Genomic DNA, 18949 nt, shown 5'->3' on the forward strand with positions numbered 1-18949 from the left:
GAATGCATAGTCAATATTTTAGTAACGATAGCGAACACAAAAGATGCAGAATTTCTAAGTTGCAATAATCTATTTTGTATGTATGATTTGAAGTGAAGACTTTATGCTATATATGTATATTTAAATTGTGGTTTACAAACAGAAATATATTACTAGCCTCATCACAGCAACAAAATCATTCTAAAGTCTAGGTTTTTCATTTTTTACTTTTAAATGTCCTGTCATTCCTGTACTCCTCTCTCTCACTCTCCACCTTTACCAGCCACAGATGCAAAAAACAAAAGCAAAACCAAAACCACTCATTTTGTTATTTATGATAGCCTTCATGGAAAAACCAATGGAAGGATGAAACGAAAGGCATATACATTTCTATCTTTTCAATTCCAGACATAAAACTCAACACAGAAAGGAAGATGAAACAGTCACTAAAATCCTTAGGCTTCCTTTCAACAATTAATCCATTTTCTTAAGAAGTTTGCTACATACATCAATTGCAGATTTAAAGCTCTTTAGTTTAACATTTTATACTTACTGTGAAATATTCAAAAAGTATATAAAAATATATATGTATAGTCTAATGAATAAATATAAAGCAAACATCCAAGTCCAGAAATAGAAGCCAACATCACAGAAATAGAAGAAACCCCCTTAAAAATATATCCCCCATGCTCTTCTTCAGTTACTACAGCTTTAATGTAAGTTTCACAAGTTAATACACTACGAATGAAATGAAACAGTGCCACAGGTGTTGTAAAAGAGGAGTATTTGGCTGGGCACTGTGGCTCATGCCTGTAATCCCAGCACTTTGGGAGGCCAAGGTGGGTGGATCACCTGAGGTCAGGAGTTTGAGACCAGCTTTGCCAATATGGTGAAACCCTATCTCTACTAAAAATACAAAAATTAGCCTGGCGTGGTGGCAGGTGCCTGTAATCCCAGCTACTCAGGAGGCTGAGGGGGTAGAGTCGCTTAAACCTGAGATGCAGAAGTTGCAGTGGGCCGAGATTGTGCCACCCCACTCCAGCCTGAGTGACAGAGGGAGACTGTCTCAAAAACAATAAAAGAGAAGTATTTAAAAATTCCTCCAAGATGCATTGATAGAGGCCTTTTCTAACATATAGAACATTTTGTCCAACTTTCCAGTGAAAAATGCCAGGAGTAAGTATATTGATTCATTTAGAATATAAATTACAGAAGTGTTTGAATTTAATTTTGTGGAACACCACACAGGAGGGCCATAAAACACAGATTGTGTGTTTGTAGCACTTCCAGCAGCTGGCAGTGAGGAAGACCAATATTACCCCTGAAGATGCAGAAAATACTAAATAACAGCCATTTTGACTCAGTAGCACCTAAATATATAAATATAAATAACAAATTAACAGATTGCTCTCTGTGATCTTTGCCGGTTTCTAAAAAAATAACAAAAGCTGAGGTACTACTCCTTACTTCCATTCCTGTAGAGGTGCTCACACACCAGAGTGGGCTTCTGGGCCCCTTATCTCTAGTGCTAGAGACCAGAATGTAGGTAATTACAGTACCATGGATTCACAATGACTGTTGATATAAACTCCTCTTGTTGTAAGGTAGTTTGAGTTACAAAATCCTTTACTTACTGAATTAATCAAAGAAAGGTTTTAAGGAGATAAATATCAACGGCCTCAAAATAAACGTAACTGCAAAATATTAATCTTAATATGATGCGAAATTTAATTATTTTCCTTAATAAAACAAGCCACTCAGAGTTCAATGTCACATTTAAGTAAAGAATTTCCAAATTCTGACTGGGAGCAGCCACTCACACCTGTAATCCCAACACTTTGGGAGGCCGAGGTGTGCAGATCACTCGAAGTCAGGAGTTCGAGACCAGCCTGGCCAATATAGTGAAACCCTGTCTCTACTAAAAATCCAAAAATTAGCCAGGCGTGGTGGTGCATGCCTGTAGTCCCAGCTACTCAGGAGGCTGAGGCACGAGAATTGCTTGAATCTGGGAGGTGGAGGTTACAGTGAGCTGAGATCGTGCCACTGCACTCCAGCCTGGGCAACAGAGTGAGACACTGTCTCAAAACAACAAAAAATTAAAAAATAAAAACTGAAAAAAAATTGCCAAACCCTGCTAATAAACAATGTTTAAGAACCCTTAGTTTAAGGCCAAGTACGGTGGCTCCAGCCTGTAATCCCAGCACTTTGGGAGGCTGAGGAGGGAGGATCATGAGGTCAAGAGATTGAGACCATGATGGCCAACATGGTGAAACCCCGTCTCTAATGAAAATACAAAAAATTAGCTGGGCATGGTGGCGCACGTCTGTAGTCCCAGCTACTTGGGAGGCTGAGGTAGGCGAATGGCTTGAACCCAGGAGGGGGAAGTTGCAGTGAGCCAAGATTATGCCACTGCATTCCAGTCTGGTGACAGAGCTAGAATCCATCTCAAAAAAAAAAAAGAACCCTTTATAGGCCAGGCAGAGTGGCTCATGCCTATAATCCCAGCACTTTGGGAGGCTGAGGAACGAAGATTGCTTGAGTCCAAGAGTTCAAGACCAGCCTGGGTAACAATGGTGAAAAATCATCTCTACAGAAATCTGTATAAAGACAATTTTGGGTAACAATCTAAGTAACAATGGTGAAAAATCTGTCTCTACAAAAAAATACAAAAAACTAGCCAGGTGTGGTAGCACATGCCTGTAGTGCCAGCTACACGGGAGGCTAAAGTGGGAGGATGTATATAGCCCGGGAGGTTGAGGCTGCAGTGAGCTGTGACAGCACCACTGCACTATAGCCTGGCTTTAAATTTAAAAAAAAAAAAAAAAAAGAACCCTTTATAAACAAGCCTTCCTACTGCAGAACAAGACACTGAAAATGCAAATCAAATATAATTTATTTGTTTCCCTTGCACTAAAAACCTTTGCTTCCACCAATCCCACCTACATATATGTCTGACACTTACTTCTCACTAACCACTGCAAGCATGGGCAATGTTGTCCCTGTGGGTCATGACTTGGTAAAGTTCTAGAATAGTATCTGGAGATTTGATGGATAGAAAAATACACAAGTGTATTAAACATCCAAGGTATTTTTTTAAGTATACAATAATGACAGAATAGCAAACAATCACAGGGAGAACCACCTTCAAATCTCTAGATAGGCTTTATACAAATTTCCTCAAATCTCTAACAAACACAGGAGTGGATGAGCAGACAATTTATCAATTTGATGGAATATTGCTGCAACCATTAAGGCTAACCATTATAAAGTTATATATCACAGAAGATTTTATAATACAGCATAAATTTTAAACATACATTTATATCTAGCTATAAGACATCATATATATATGGGCAAAGACTTAAATAATACAATAAGAAATGAATACTTAGTGTAGTTGTAGGGACTTCTCCAACCCTCCATATGTTTACAAAGTAAATGCAAATCAGAAGGTCTGGTTGGGAGCGGTGGCTCACACCTGTAATCCCAGCACTTTGGGAGGCCGAGGTGGGTGGATCACTTAAGGTCAGGAATTTCGTACCAGCCTCACCAACATGGCGAAAACCCATCGCTACTAAAAATACAAAAATTAGCCGGGCAATGTGGCGGGCACCTGTAATCCCAGCTACTTGGGAGATTGAGGCAAGAGAATTGCTTGAACCCGCAAGGCGGAAATTGCAGTGAGCTGAGATTGTGCCGCTGCACTCCAGCCTGGGTGACAGATGAGACTCCATCTCATAAAAAAATAAGTAAGTAAGTATCAGGAGGTCAAAAATGCAAGGACTCTTCTCTCTAAAGAACTGTAAAACTATCATCAGCACCTGAGTAATCATTTCATATTTATGATCTACACTAAACACACCAAAACTTGCTATCTATTACCCGTTTCAGGCATGCTTCTGGGCAAGGTCACCAGATAAAGGGGAAACAAGGTCCTGTCTGAGTATTCTGATTAAGAAGAGAGAAAAAAATGACTACTCCATAGCAAGGTGACAGAGGTATTGTAACCAATGGCATGTTTTACTGCCATCTCAAGGTATCAAATTATACATTACTTCTTACCCCAATTAACCACTATATCCAATTTAAGCCCAGAAAGTTACAACACAAATGTTATGTCCTGATAACTTAAGTGACAAGGATAATGATTATATCAATTTGATCTACTTTTCATTGCATCAGATATTACATTGCTGTAACAGTGAAAGACATTTAGATTCAAGGATATCTGAGATATCCAATTTCCAGACACAAGGATAAGGCTTTCATTATTTACTTTATGTCTGCCTTGCAAAAGCCATATAGGTCAAAAGCTCAGTAAGATAATCCTGAAATTACTGGTACTACCTTGAAATGCAGAATTAGTTTGGATTCTATTAACATGATGTAAGAATTGCCCTTAGCACCTAGGTTTGTTGCAGAAAGTAACAAATTAATCCTAAAACTCAGAGTGAAATGCAAAGAATCCAAAAATAGGCAAAACAAATTTGAAAAAAAAAACGAAGTTATAGGACACACACTTCCTGATTTTAAAACTTACCACAAAGCTATGGAACCAAGACTGTGTGGTACTGGCACAAGGATAGACACATAGATCAGTGGAGTAGAAATGAGAGGCCAGAAACAATCCTTACGTCAACTGATTTTGAAAAGGTGCCAACACAATTCAACCGGGGATAGAAGAGTCTTTTCAACAAATGGTGCTGGCACAACTTGTTATCCACATGCAAAATAATGAAGTTGAACTCCTACCTTATACCACATACGAAAATTAACTCAAAATGGATATTCACATGGAAAATAATAAAATTGGACCCCTAATTTACATTACATACAAAAATTAAATGGGCAATGGTCATAGTGTAAGAGCTAAAGCTATAAAATTCTTAGAAGAAACATAAATCTTCATGATCTTAGATTAGCTTCTTAAATATGATCCTGAAAACAGAAGAAAAAAAGATAAACTAGACTTCATCAAAATTAAAAATTTTTGAGCTTCAAAGTGTACCATCAAGAAAATGAAAAAGGAAAAAAAAAAACAAAAAATGGGAGAAAATATTTGAAACTCATATATCTGGTATGGAACCTGCATCTAAAATATATAAAGAATGCCTAAAATTCAATAATAAAGACAAAAAATTTGAGTAGATATTTCTCCAAAGAAAATATACAAATGGCCAACAGACAAATGAAAAGACTCCCTCTGCTAATGGTACTGTGAAAGTGATATTCCTATCCACTACTGGCAGCATAGTAAATTGCTACAATTAATCTGTGGAAAAAGGATTTTATGGCAAAAGTTTTTAAAAGATTTTAAAACAAATGTTTTGTGCCCTTTGACTTAGTCATGTAATTTCTGGAAATCACCTAAAGAAACAATATCAAATATGGGAAAATATATATACATATATAATGATGTTGTCACAATGTAATTGGGGGTGAAACTGGATGCAACCTATATGTTTGAGAATATGGGAACCATTATATTCTCAAAATCTAAGCATGGACTGTTATACATTCCTTGATAATGCTGATAATGGTATGAAAATATAACAGAAAATGTGCATTCTAAGAGACTAAAACAAAATTCAATATTAACTCCTAATTATATTTATCTAAGATATATATATAACAGCAAATTTATAAAATTAAAAGATGATAATTATCTTAGTGTGGCTGAATTATGGGTATTCTTCTCAAACCTTCTTATAGAGTAGTCAATAATATTTTCATAAAGAAATAAGGATACTTTTACCTTATCCCAGAAATCGATCAAAGCTGTAAAGTCCCATTTCTTAGAATACGCCACATTGTATTTCAGAATAGCATCCTGTGGAAAATGCAGAAACAAAACGTCATGTTATGGACAAGTGAATGACCCATGAAGAGCCTGTCTCTTATGAACTACCTCCAGTACATTTCATAATGTTAGACAAGCTTCCTACAACCTCCCCCTGCTACTGATATGGACATCAGTAGCTACAGACAAACAGAATGAATACTAATTTATTAGTCACTTAAAAAAATGAGATTAGAAAGGTCAAGTAATAGGTGAAAAAACACAATTACACCCTAAAGCATGTGTTCTAAATAGGGTGATACACTCCAAATAGACAAAAACTGGATCTTGAGGGATAAAAAATGAACTTGGATATCACAATTGTTGGTGGTCCTTGAAAGCGTCACATTATATATACACAGAGATACATAGTGTATTTGTAGTATGAAAATTTCATGGGTCAGTTAATAGGGTTGAGATATAAATTTTTTTTGTAAAAAACAAAAAATAAAAATTTCATGGGACGAGATTAGGAAAAAATATTTAAAAATTGTCTTTTTTCCTTTACTATAAGGTATTTTTATACAATATATATAAATAATTATCTTCCTCTAGCAGTTCACATAAATTACACATTTATGTAGAATGAAAAGTCAAAATATGCCATCTACTGGTGTAGTTTTTAACTGTTTGAATAGGCAATACTATACATCTGGTTTCCGAGTCAGGTATGCATAAGACAATCCATTAGATGCGCAGAAAGAACAATTTATTTATAATTACCTTTTATCTCATCCTTTTAAATATCTACTTTGGTCTTATTTTATACTGTACATATTACATTAATAAAGTAAAAGATATGCAGAATTTATAAACAACTATTTATCTTGGTAATACACACTCAAAATTTTTTTTACTGAGGTACACAAGTCTGAAAACCACTGTTAGATTATTACTATAAATCTTTCAAATTTCATTATCATTGAATAAGTTTTAAAAAAATTAATACTCTGTCAAAGCTTCCTGAATAGTACTTCATGCCATACTAAGCATCTAGGTTAAAAGATGAGCCAACAAAATGTGTCTTATTTACTTGGAATCAAGGGACATCCAAGCTCCTTAAGAAAAGAAAAAGAAAAATCATCCATAAAATAAGATAGCAAGAAAGAGTCTTTATTTTTCGCTCACAAGCCATAACATAACATTTTCTATTAAGAATTAACAGATTTTAGGCTGGGTGTGGTGGCTCACGCCTGTAATCCCAGCAGTTTGGGAGGCCAAGGCAGGTGGATCACGAGGTCAGGAGATGGAGACCATCCTGGCCAACATGGTGAAACCCCGCCTCTACCAAAAACACAAAAACTAGCTGGGCGTGGTGGTGTATGCTACTAGGGAGGCTGAGGCAGGAGCATCACTTGAATCAGGGAGTCAGATGTTGCAGTGAGCCAAGGTCACGCCACTGCACTCCAGCCTGGGCAACAGAGTGAGACTCAGTCTCCAAAAAAAAAAAAAAAAAAAAAAAGAAGAGATTTTGGCCTGCACGGTGGCTCACAGCACACTTTGGGAGGCTCATAGCACACTTTGGGAGGGCGAGGTAGGTGGATCATTTGAGTCCAGGAGTTCGAGACTAGCGTGGGCAACATGACAAGACCCCTAGAAAAAAATACAAAAATTAACCAGGCATGGTGGTGCATGCCTGTAGTCCCAGCTACTTGGGGGACTGAGGTGGGAGGATTGCCTGAGCCCAGGATGTTGAGGTTGCAGTGAGCCGAGATCGCACCACTGCACTCCAGCCTGGGTGACAGAGCAAGATCCTGTCTCAAAAAAAAAAAAGAAAGAAAAAAAAAAATGAAAAGATTTTAAGGATTTTTTTTTTCTAATCACTGGTATCTAATTTCAGAACCTCACAAAGTATTAAATAGAAATGTGTATCAATAGGTGAATGAATAAAAAATGCATATACTGGAGCAAACTACCAATATACTGAACAACACGGATGAATCTCAAAAATCTTCATTTTGAGGGAATGAAGCCAGATATACCTACTATGATTCCATTCATGCAGAATGTAACTATAGTGAAAAAGAACAGATTAGTAGTTGTCTGGGGCCAGAGCAGAAAGCGGAATGGACTGCAAAGTGGGGAGAGGAACCTTTGGGGATGATACAAACATTCTGTGTCTTGATTATAACGGAGCTTCATGGGTATGTGTAAATGTCAAAACTCATCAAATGACACACTTTAAAAGGATAAACTTTCTTATCCATACATTATTATTCCTCAAAGTTGGTAAGGAAAAACATTTTAAATAGCAATTGCATTCTAATTCTTCACTGTAATTCTCTAATTCTTTTAGTGTTTTATAATTAGCATTAAGCTCTGGCTCGTATTTATTTTCACGTCAGTCTTCAAGTCTCAAAAGTAGTCTATCATGAGGTCGCCTGTCATTAGAAAAACTGGATCCTACTCTGTACTCTTGAGTTATCAACTACTGAGTAAGTTCTTTTTAGTTCCTAATTCACAACAAGCACAAAAAATTCTTTATGTGCAAATTATCACACACATTATTTATATAAGTACTACTGTACTTACATGTAAAATCAACTTTTGAGGACACTATTACTTTTTAAAATTCCGAATGTCTCTAATCCCTCTAAATCCAACATCAAATGATATATAAACAGCAAAAAGATCATTATATTCAATTAGAGGGATTTAATGTTTCCCTCTTCCTCTCTCAAAGCATTCTTTCAGCGAAGGAAACAATTACCATAAGCAGATAGAAAAATATCTCGATGGATTACTCCGTTCTATTGAATCTACCATAAGAGAAACGCAAAAAGGAAATTCAGATTAAAGCAATTACCCTTTCCTGAAATAATCATGGTGCACCAAGAAATTGCTAGAGAGGTAAGAAGATTGTGTAATTTAGAACACTATAGTTAATCTTTCATTTAGTTATTTTTTTTTGAGACGGAGTCTTCGCTCTGTTGCCCAGGCTGGAATGTAGTGGCCCGATCTCAGCTCACTGCAAGCTCCACCTCCCGGGTTCACGCCATTCTCCTGCCTCAGCCTCCCAAGAAGCTGGGACTACAGGTGCCCACCACCACGTCCGGCTAATTTTTTTGTATTTTTTAGTAGACAGAGGGTTTCACCGTGTTAGCCAGGATGGTCTCAATCTCCTGACCTTGTGATTCACCTGCGTTGGCCTCCCAAAGTGCTGGGATTACAGGTGTGAGCCATCATGCCCAGGTGCCTTTTTTTTTTAAGATGGAGTTTCGCTCTTCGTTGCCCAGGTTGGAGTGCAGTGGTGTGATCTCGGCTCACTGCAACCTCCACTTCCTGGGTTCAAGCGATTCTCCTGTCTCAGCCTCCCGAGTAACTGGGAGGCGTCCGCCACCACGCCCGGCTAATTTTTGTATTTTTAGTAGAGTTGAGGTTTCACCATGTTGGCCAGGATGGTCTCGAACTCCTGACCTCTGGTGATCCACCCGCCTCGGCCTCCCAAAGTGCTGGGATTACAGGCCTGAGCCACTGCTCCTGGCCTCACTATAATTATTCTATTTGTGTTTGAAGAAATATAAAAATTCTTAAAAACAGCCTCTGTTTAGAAGAATAAAAATAAAGAACCTAAGATAGTGTTCTTCAAATGGACTCTGGGTAATATTCCTGGGTAGCCTGCTTCTATGTGAGTTTATAATTTTGTTTTTAGAAAATAACAGCCAAATGACAACATGCTATAGAAATGAAGGCTGGGTATTAATAGACAAAAATAGTGAAAAGACTGAGCTGTCCTTCTATACACCACAGTACAGGTATGTTAAATTCTAAAGAACCTTGGTCCAGATGTGGTAATGACATGCCTGTAATCCCAGTATTTTGGGAGGCCAAGGCAGGTAGAGCACTTGAGCTCAGGAGTTTGAGACCAGCATGGGTAACATGGCAAGACCCAGTGTCTCAGTCAGAAAATATAAAAAATTAGTCCAGTGTGGTGCCATGCGCCTGTGGCACACGCCTGTAACATTATACTAAAACTAAGTAAACTCTAGCAGAACTTGAGATTTTTTTCCAGCGACTCAGGAGGCTGAGGCACAAGAATCGCTTGAGCCAGTGAGGTGTAGGTTGCAGTGAGCTGAGATCGCGCCACTGCGATCTGATGTTCTATATAAGGATCCCATCTTTGTTTCCACCAACATCCATCAACTGTTCATGATTAGCAGGAAAAGTAATAATTGCAAAATAATTTCTTCTTTATGTAGTATTTTAAAGAATTTCTCAGCAAACTATTTTGAGGTTTGGATCAGTGGTTTGAAAATTTCTGTGCAAAGAAAGGAATAACAACTACAAATTGTTTTCACTGGGATAATAAATACAAATCAAACGATGGTTCATTATACTTGAAATTAAAAAAAAAAAATCAGGACAGGCGCGGTGGCTCACGCCTGTAATCCCAGCACTTTGGGAGGCCGAGGTGGGTGGATCACGAGGTCAGGAGACGGAGACCATCCTGGCTAACACGGTGAAACCCTGTCTCTACTGAAAATACAAAAAATTAGCCAGGCTTGGTGGCAGGTGCCTGTAGTCCCAGCTATTCAGGAGGCTGAAGCAGGAGAATAGCGTGAACCCAGGAGGCGGAGCTTGCAGTGAGTCGAGATTGCACCACTGCACTCCAGACTGGGCAACAGAGCGAGACTCTGTCTCAAAAAAAAAAAAAAAAAAAATTCAAACTGACGTATCTGTACAAGCACTACAGATATAAGGAGTTAGCTAGGAGTAGTGACCCACGCCTATAATCCCAGCCAGCACTTTGGGAGGCAAGGCCAGGTGGATCACTTGGGCCCAGGAGTTGGAGACCAGACTAGGGAACACAGAGAAACCCTGTCTCTATAAATAAATAAAATAAACAAAATTAGTCTGGACATGGTGGCATGTACCTGTAGTGCCCGCTACTCAGGAGGCTGAGATGAGAGGATCGCTTGAGCCTTGGAAACAGAGGTTGCAGTGAGCTATGATCGCACCACTGCACTCCACCCTAGGTGATGGACCGAGACTCAGTCTCAAATTAAAAAAAAAAATTAAAAAGTATAAGGAGTTTATATTTAATGTTTGTATACACATAATTAACATTATACTAAAACTAAGTAAACTCTAGCAGAACTTGAGATTTTTTCCATTTGAAGAGTTTGCTTTTTGTAGTTGTGAGCCGTGAGTGGTTAGTGTATTGTTGGTAATGCTGAAGGCAGGGTTGATCGCTCACTTGCTTGATACTTGCATTCAAGAGAATCTAAATTGTGTTGCGGAAGGGACTGACTGTACTCAAGGCTAACTTGAAGTATTAAAATAAGGCTGCACCTAAAACCTTCTTAGTCACACAGGATCCCTGTAACCAAAACAGTGTATGTTCCAGCTGCAGAGAGCAGACTGCTCTCAGCTTGCATAGCACCTTAGGATTGGGAAGAATATATGGATAGGGAATGGGGTGGAGAAAGAAGGATGGAAATGCTGTCATCCAGGTGACTTTAGGGTCCTAAGGAGTGGAGAAAGACGGCACTGGGAAGGTCTTCACGGATCTGTGTAGGAGTTCCTTGTAGATAAATTACTGATCCCCCATCTACTATCCCCAGTATGTAATGGCTGAATTAATATGTAATCAACTACATTGTATCTAAAGCCTTAGAACTAGTCAGGTGCTCCCCCCACTTAATACCATTTCTTACCCTGTAATCCTACCTGATCTTTAACAAACCATTAATAATTCTAAGGAAAATCTCTATTTTGTTGTGCTTTTTCGTAACTTTTAAATAAATCAATTGTACTGTAAAAAATAAATAAAAATAAAGAGTCTGCTTTTTTTTTTTTTTTTTAAGAGCCCATTAGAAGATTGAGAAACACTGTCCCCAAGGAACAAAGCCTTCAAAATACATTATGGCATAACATATCAATGTTTTCCATGTAAAGAAAAAAAACAGGAGCTACAGAAATGTATAGAAAGTTTAACAATAACTTGCAAGTGAGGAAAGGGAGAGATCCTCTCATATTGTTTTATATTCAGTACCTGTTTTAAGAAAAAAACAATGAAGTAAAGCCACAGGCAGGCAGCCCGGCACCAGGCCCAGAACCAGGCCTGGGTCTGCCTGGCCTAAACCCAGTAGTTAAAAATCAACTCATGACTTAGAAACCGATGTTCCTGACATTGTATAGAAGAACATTGTGAAACTCCCTGCCCTGTTCTGTTTCACTCCGACCACCGGTGCATGCAGCCCCATCACATACCCGCTGCTTGCTCAAATCAATCACGACCCTTTCATGTGAAATCTTCAGTGTTGTGAGCCTTTAAAAGGGACATAAACTGTGCACTCGGAGAGCTCAGATTTTAAGGCAGTAGCTTGCCTATGCTCCCAGCTGAATAAAGCCCTTTCTTCTACAACTCGGTGTCTGAGAGGTTTTGTCTGCGGCTTGTCCTGCTATATTTCTTGGTTCCTTGTCCAGGAAGTGAGGTAACTGATGGACGGATGGTGGAGGCAGCCCCTTAGGCAGCTTAGGACTGCCCTGTAGAGTATCCCTGTGGTAGACTCTGGCCAGCCTGAATGAGGCGATCCAAAGAGAGCTCCCGGGTAGGCAATTGCCCCGGTGGAATGCCTCACCAGAGCAGTGTGTAGCAGGCCCTCGTGGAGGATTAACACAGTGTCTGAACACCGGGAAGGAACTGGCACTTCGAGTCTGGACATCTGAAACTTGGTAAGACTAGTCTTTGGAACTTGCCCACTCCATCTGAGTGGAAGCGTGGCCTGATCACCCACGGTGTGCCTGTACTGGCACTTTTGTTCTGGTTTTGACTTGACTTGGTAAGACCAGTCTTTGGAACTTGCCCACTCCATCTGAGTGGAAGCGTGGCCTGGTATGATCACCCACGGTGTGCCTGTATTGGCACTTTTGTTCTGGTTTTGACTCGACTCGAATTGCTGGATACTTTGGTTTTAGTTCTGACTTGGCTTAGATTTCTTGGTACTTGGATTTTGGATTTTGTGGTATTCTGATTTTAGTTTGGTATAAACGATAAAAGTGTGTGTGTGCTCTCTTTACCCGTTCTTTGTTTTGTGGTGAGTGTGTATGGTGAGTGTGGTATTTTGTCTTGAGAAAACATGGGTCAGGTGCAAAATAAGCCCACCCCACTAGGAACTATGTTGAAAAATTTTAAGAAAGAAAAAAAAAAGGGAGGAGGCAGAATTTATATTAAAAAAAAATGTTCTATGGTAAATTCTTGTCCTGAAATAAATTAACTGGTTATTTAAAAAAAGTTTGTAATAAGTCAAAAAGTTGAGACATGTCAAAAAATTGTGAAAGTCGTGAAAAAGGTTATAAAAAATGTTTATGCAAAAAATATCATATAATTTAAAAGTAATAAGGCCTCCTGAGTACAGTTATGTACAAGGTGTATTAAAAAAGTAAAATATATCTTTAATAAAAAGATTATAAGGAGGCATAAGAATGTGGATTTTTACCTACATTAAAAGGTTAAAAAACTGTTTTAAAAGTTTAAGCAAGTTTTAAAACGTTAATTGTAAAGCAAATTCTGTGTGTAAACACATTAAAGTTAAAAAGGTATCATCCAGTTTTTTCTGCGAACTAGACGTTAAAGTAAAAATGCAACAGGTTTTTCTTAAAACATCAACCCGCTCTTTAACAAAAATTATAAAAGGTTAAAAAGAGTCTATAAAATCTTACCTTATGGTCAAACATGAAAAATTGGATAAATAAGTCTACAAGGTTTTATTAAAATTAATAACACACTAATATAAAGGTAAAATTTAGCTTATCTGGTATAAAAATCATACAAAAAGGATTATTAAATATAAAACGGTATTTAGCTTTTTTGGGTCTAAAACTAGTAAAAATAGGTGCTAAAGGAAACATTCATTTTACTAGAAGATCATAAAAGTTAAAGACTTAAAACAAACTTTGGCAATTAAGACAGCATACCAAGATGCAACAGCCTGGTTGAAATGGATCAAATATTCCATCTGCACATTAAACAAAAGCAATTGTTATGCTTGTGCACACGGCAGGCCAGAGGCCCTGACTGTCCCCCTTCCACTAAGGTGGTCCTCCAGTCAACCAGGCGTGGGCTGCATGGTAGTTCTTTTCCAGGATTCTACAGCCTGGAGTAATAAGTCATGCCAAGCTCTCTCTGCTATATCCCAAAGTCCCTGAGGGTCAGCCCCTGAGGGCCATCCAGCTTCCCCCAACACTAAGTCCACTTCGTGTCTCTCACGGCAGGAAGCAAACTTAGCATTACTTGGAGACCTGAAGGGATGCAGTGAGCTTAAGAATTTTCTCTTTTTTTTTTTTTTTGAGATGGAGTTTCACGCTGTTGCCCAGGCTGGAGTGCAGTGGCGCGATCTCGGCTCACTGCAAGCTCCGCCTCCTGGGTTCACGCCATTCTCCTGCCTCAGCCTCCTGAGTAGCTAGGACTACAGGCGCTCGCCACCGTGCCCGGCTAATTTTTTGTATTTTTAGTAGAGATGGGGTTTCACTGTGGTCTCGATCTCCTGACCTTGTGATCCGCCCGCCTCGGCCTCCCAAAGTGCTGGGATTACAGGCTTGAGCCACCGCGCCCGGCCTTATCAGTCAGCCCTTGTTCATCCCTGAGCGGATGTGTGGTGATAGTGTGGTGGACCTTTACTGGGCACTCTGCCAAATAATTAGAGTGGCATTTGTGCTTTAGTTCATTTGGCTATCCCTTTCACCCTGGCGTTTCATCAACAAGAGAAAAAATAATAATAATAATAATACATTGTAAAGTTGAGAGAAGCCCTTTATAGATCTTACAACTCTCACATCTATTTAAATGCAATTGGAACCCCGCAAGAAATACCAGATCAATTTAAAGCTTGAAATCAAATAGTTACAGGATTTAAGTCAATATTTTGGTAAATGACAGTCAATAAAAATGTAGATTAGATAAACTACATCTATTACAACCAACAATGAGTTTTTCATGAGTTAAAAAGAGTTTTCCTCATGAGTTTTTCATGAGTTAAAAAGAAAAACTCATGTCGGACGCAGCCCTGAGGCTACCTGACCTGACAAAACTCTCTACACTCTATGTGTGTGTGTGGTGGGGGAAATGGCAGTTGGAGTTTTAACCCAGACTGTAGGGCCCTGGCCAAGGCCAGTGGCCTATCTCTCAAAACAACTAGACAGGGTTTCCGAAGGCTGGCCCCCGTGTCCAAGAGCCCTGGCAGCAACGGCCCTGTCAGCACAAGAAGCAGATAAGCTAACTCTTAGGCAAAACCTAAAGTCCCCCCATGCTGTGGTAATTTTAATAAATACCAAAGGACACCATTAGCTAATAAATGCCAGACTAACTAGATACCAAAGCTTGCTCTGTAAAAATCCCCGCATAATCATCGAAGTTTGCAACACCCTAAACCCCGCCACTTTGCTCCTGGTATCAGAGAGCCCAGTTAAACATAATTGTGTAAAAGTATTGGACTCAGTTTATCCTAGTGGGCCCAACCTCCGAGACCATCTTTAAACATCCAGTAGACTGGGAGCTGTACATGGATGGGAGCAGTTTCGCCAAGCCCTGCAAAGTGACTCTGAAAGAGATGATAAGCCCTGCTCCAGTCACACCCGGAAGCTGACTGGTCCACGCATGGCCGAAACACAAGGAAACTCATCGTGGGACTCATTTTCCTTAAAATTTGGACTTGTACAGTAAGGACTTCAACTGACCTTCCTCAGACTGAGGGCTGTTCCCAGTATACAGACATCAAGTTACTGAGGTAGGACACAAGACTGCTACAGTCCTATTATTTTATTATTTTATTTTTTTTGAGACGGAGTCTCGCTCTATCGCCCAGGCTGGAGTGCCGTGGCCGGATCTCAGCTCGCTGCAAGCTCTGCCTCCCGGGTTTACGCCATTCTCCTGCTTCAGCCTCCGGAGTAGCTGGGACTACAGGCGCCTGCCACCTCGCCCAGCTAGTTTTTTGTATTTTTTTAGGAGAGACGGGATTTCACCGTGTTAGCCAGGATGGTCTCGATCTCCTGACCTCGTGATCCGCCCGTCTCAGCCTCCCAAAGTGCTGGGATTATAGTCTTGATCCACTGAGCCTGGCCAGTCCTATTATTTTATGGTTATTATAAGTGTACAAGGACTCTAAAAGAAACTTGTTTATATAATGACACCCAGTACAAAGTATGTAATCCAGGAAGTGACCAGCCCGATGTGTGCTATGACCCCTCTGAACCTCTCATAATCACAGTTTTCAAAATAAAATTAAGGAGTGGTCCTTTTCTAAGTGACACAGGTAAAGTAATAGCTTAAAAAAAAAAGGGGGGTCGCCAAAAATGTAACCTTAAAATTTGAGGCCTGGCCTGGTGCGGTGGCTCACGCCTGTAATCCCAGCACTTTGGGAGGCCGAGGAAGGCAGATCACAAGGTCAGGAGATCGAGACCACGGTGAAACCCCGTCTCTACTAAAAATACAAAAAATTAGCCGGGCGCGGTGGCATGCGCCTGTAGTCCCAGCTACTTGGGAGGCTGAGGCAGGAGAATGGCGTGAACCCAGGAGGCGAAGCTTGCAGTGAGCCGAGATCACACCACTGCACTCCAGCCTGGGGGACAGAGCGAGACTCCGTCTCAAAAAAAAAAAAAAAAAAAAAAATTTTGACACCTGTGCCGCTATGAATAATAAGCAGAATGGGATGGGATGCGGTTCTCTAGATTGGGAAAGAAAAGTTACACAGCAGAAAATAAGTATATCTGTCAAGAATTGTATTTATGTAAAATGTGTCAATACTGGTCTTGTGTCATTTGGGCTACTTGAAAAAAAAATTAAAAAGATCCTGTTTGGCTCCAAAAACGAAAAGTCAGCCCCTCCTGCATGAGTGGGAGCTACCTTTGGAATTGGTAATCACAAACCCCTCAGACCCAAAATGAAAAAAAAAAAAAAAATAACATTAGACATTAATGAAAAAGGACTAGATCCTAGCGTAAGCATCCTAATAAAAGGAGAGGTTCAATGAGACTCTCTAGAACCAGTATTTCAGACTTTCTATGATGAATAAAATGTGCCAGTACCTGAGATTCCAGGAAAAACTAAGAATTTGTTTTTGCAATTAGCCAAACATGTAGCCCAGCCTCTAAAAGTCACTTCATGTTATGTTTGTGGAGGAAGCCTAACAGGAGATCAATGACCACGGGACGCCCGAGAATTAGTTCCTACAGACCCAGCTCCTGATGAATTCCCGGCCCAAAAGAACCACCCTGACAATTTTTGGGTTCTAAAAGTCTCAATTATTAGACAGTATTGCATAGCTAGAGAAGAAAAAGAATTCACTCATCCTGTAGGGCGGCTTAGTTGTCTTGGGCAAAAGCTGTATAATAGTACCGCAAAAACAGTTACATGGTGGAGTTCCAATTATGCAAAAAGAAATCCATTCAGTAAATTTCCAAGGTTGCAGACTGTCTGGGCCCACCCAGAATTCCACCAGGACTAGACTGCCCCCACCAGGTTATACTGGATAGGTAGACATAGAGCCTACGCTAAGCTGCCTGACCAGTGGACAGGTGGTTATGTTATTGGCAATATTAAACCACCTTTCTTCTTACTGCCCATAAACAGGTGAACTTCTGGGCTTCCCAGTCTATGCTTCCCGTGAAAAACGAAGCATAGCCATAAATAATTAAAAAGATGATGAATGGCCCCTGAAAAAATCATACAATACTATGGACCCGCCGCTCGGGCACAAGATGGCTCATGGGGATATCAGACCCCCATTTACATGCTCAACTGAATTATACGGTTACAAGCTGTTTTAGAAATTACTACTAATAAAACTGGTCAAGGCTTGACTATTATGGCCTGGCAAAAAACAAACAAACAAACAAACAAAACACTCAGATAAAAAATGCTATCTATCAAAATAGATTGGCTCCCGACTACTTGCTAGCAACTAAAAAAGGGTCTATGAGAAATGTAACTTTACTAATTACTGTCTACACATAGATAACCAAAGGCAAGTAGTTAAAGACATAGTTTAACATATGACAAAACTGGTACATGTACCTGTGCAAGTGTGGCACGGACTTAATCTGAGAGCCATGCTTAAAAATTAGTTCCCAGCACTAAGAGAATTTAAAACTCATAATAAAAGTTATAATAGTAATAAAAACCTGCCTACTGCTCCTTTGTTTGCTACCTGTATTTCTTCAAATGATAAAAAAGCTTCATTGCTACCTCAGTTCAACAAAATGCTTCAGCACAAGTGTACTATACGAATCACTATCAATCTACTGCACAAAAAGACATGAGTAGCAAAAATAAGAGTAAGAACTCCCACTAATAAAAAGTGTGAGTCTCCAAAGGGGGGAAATGAGGAAAGAGACAGACCCTCTCATATTGTTTTATGTTGTTTTATATTCAGTACCTGTTTTAAGAAAAAACAATGAAGTAAAACCAAAGACAGGCAGCCCAGCACCAGGCCTAGAACCAGGCCTGGGTCTGCCTGGCCTAAACCCAGTAGTTAAAAATCAACTCATGACTTAGAAACCGATGTTCCTGATATTGTACAGAAGAATACTATGAAACTCCCTGCCCTGTTCTGTTTCTCTCTGACCACCAGTGCATGCAGCCCCATCACATACCCACTGCTTGCTCAAATCAATCACGACCCTTTCATGTGAAATCTTTAGTGTTGTGAGCCCTTAAAAGGGACATAAATTGTGCACTCGGAGAGCTTGGATTTTAAGGCAGTAGCTTGCCGATGCTCCCAGCTGGATAAAGCCCTTCCTTCTACAACTCGGTGTCTGAGAGGTTCTGTCTGAGGCTCACCCTGCTACACAAGTCTCATAGAAAATATTAAGAAATCTGAGAAACTATACACAACAAATTAAGTCTCTGAAAGAAAATAAAACCCATTTTCATGGACGTATAAAAAATTCTATCACTGTCTATATTTATAAAAACATTAAGATTTTCATGGCTATAGTGCCCCCCAATATAAACATATATATACATATATACACACACACGCGCATATTTTAGATATTAGAAAAACAATCTAATGGTTACCCTTGCAGTCTTAAATGAAATATAACAAAAATAAATTATTGCCAAAATATAAGATTAATAAATTATTAAACTGCTAGGAGCTACATTAAGAGCAATAAAAACCAGAAAGCTTA

At 39.4% G+C, this 18949-nt stretch overlaps 1 protein-coding gene across 10 annotated transcripts in view; it reads right to left on the reverse strand.

Annotated features, from left to right (window-relative positions):
• The window catches only part of PARG (poly(ADP-ribose) glycohydrolase), a 134748-nt gene that overhangs the window by 95099 nt on the left and 20700 nt on the right, over nt 1–18949 (reverse strand). For 8 of the 10 annotated variants that reach the window (XR_012417729.1, XR_010577960.2, XR_012417731.1 and 5 more), the window contains one exon: nt 5735–5809. The exons of the other annotated variants lie outside the window; for them this stretch is intronic. Coding sequence is in view for 4 of the 8 variants with exons in the window: in XM_065520735.2 (XP_065376807.1) it covers nt 5735–5809 (75 nt within the window). In the remaining 4 variants the exon portion in view is untranslated. The remainder of the gene's footprint in view (nt 1–5734; nt 5810–18949) is intronic. 10 annotated transcript variants of the gene reach the window in all.

This window comes from Macaca fascicularis, chromosome 9, assembly GCF_037993035.2.
Source record: "Macaca fascicularis isolate 582-1 chromosome 9, T2T-MFA8v1.1".
NCBI classification, from domain to species: Eukaryota; Metazoa; Chordata; class Mammalia; order Primates; family Cercopithecidae; genus Macaca; species Macaca fascicularis.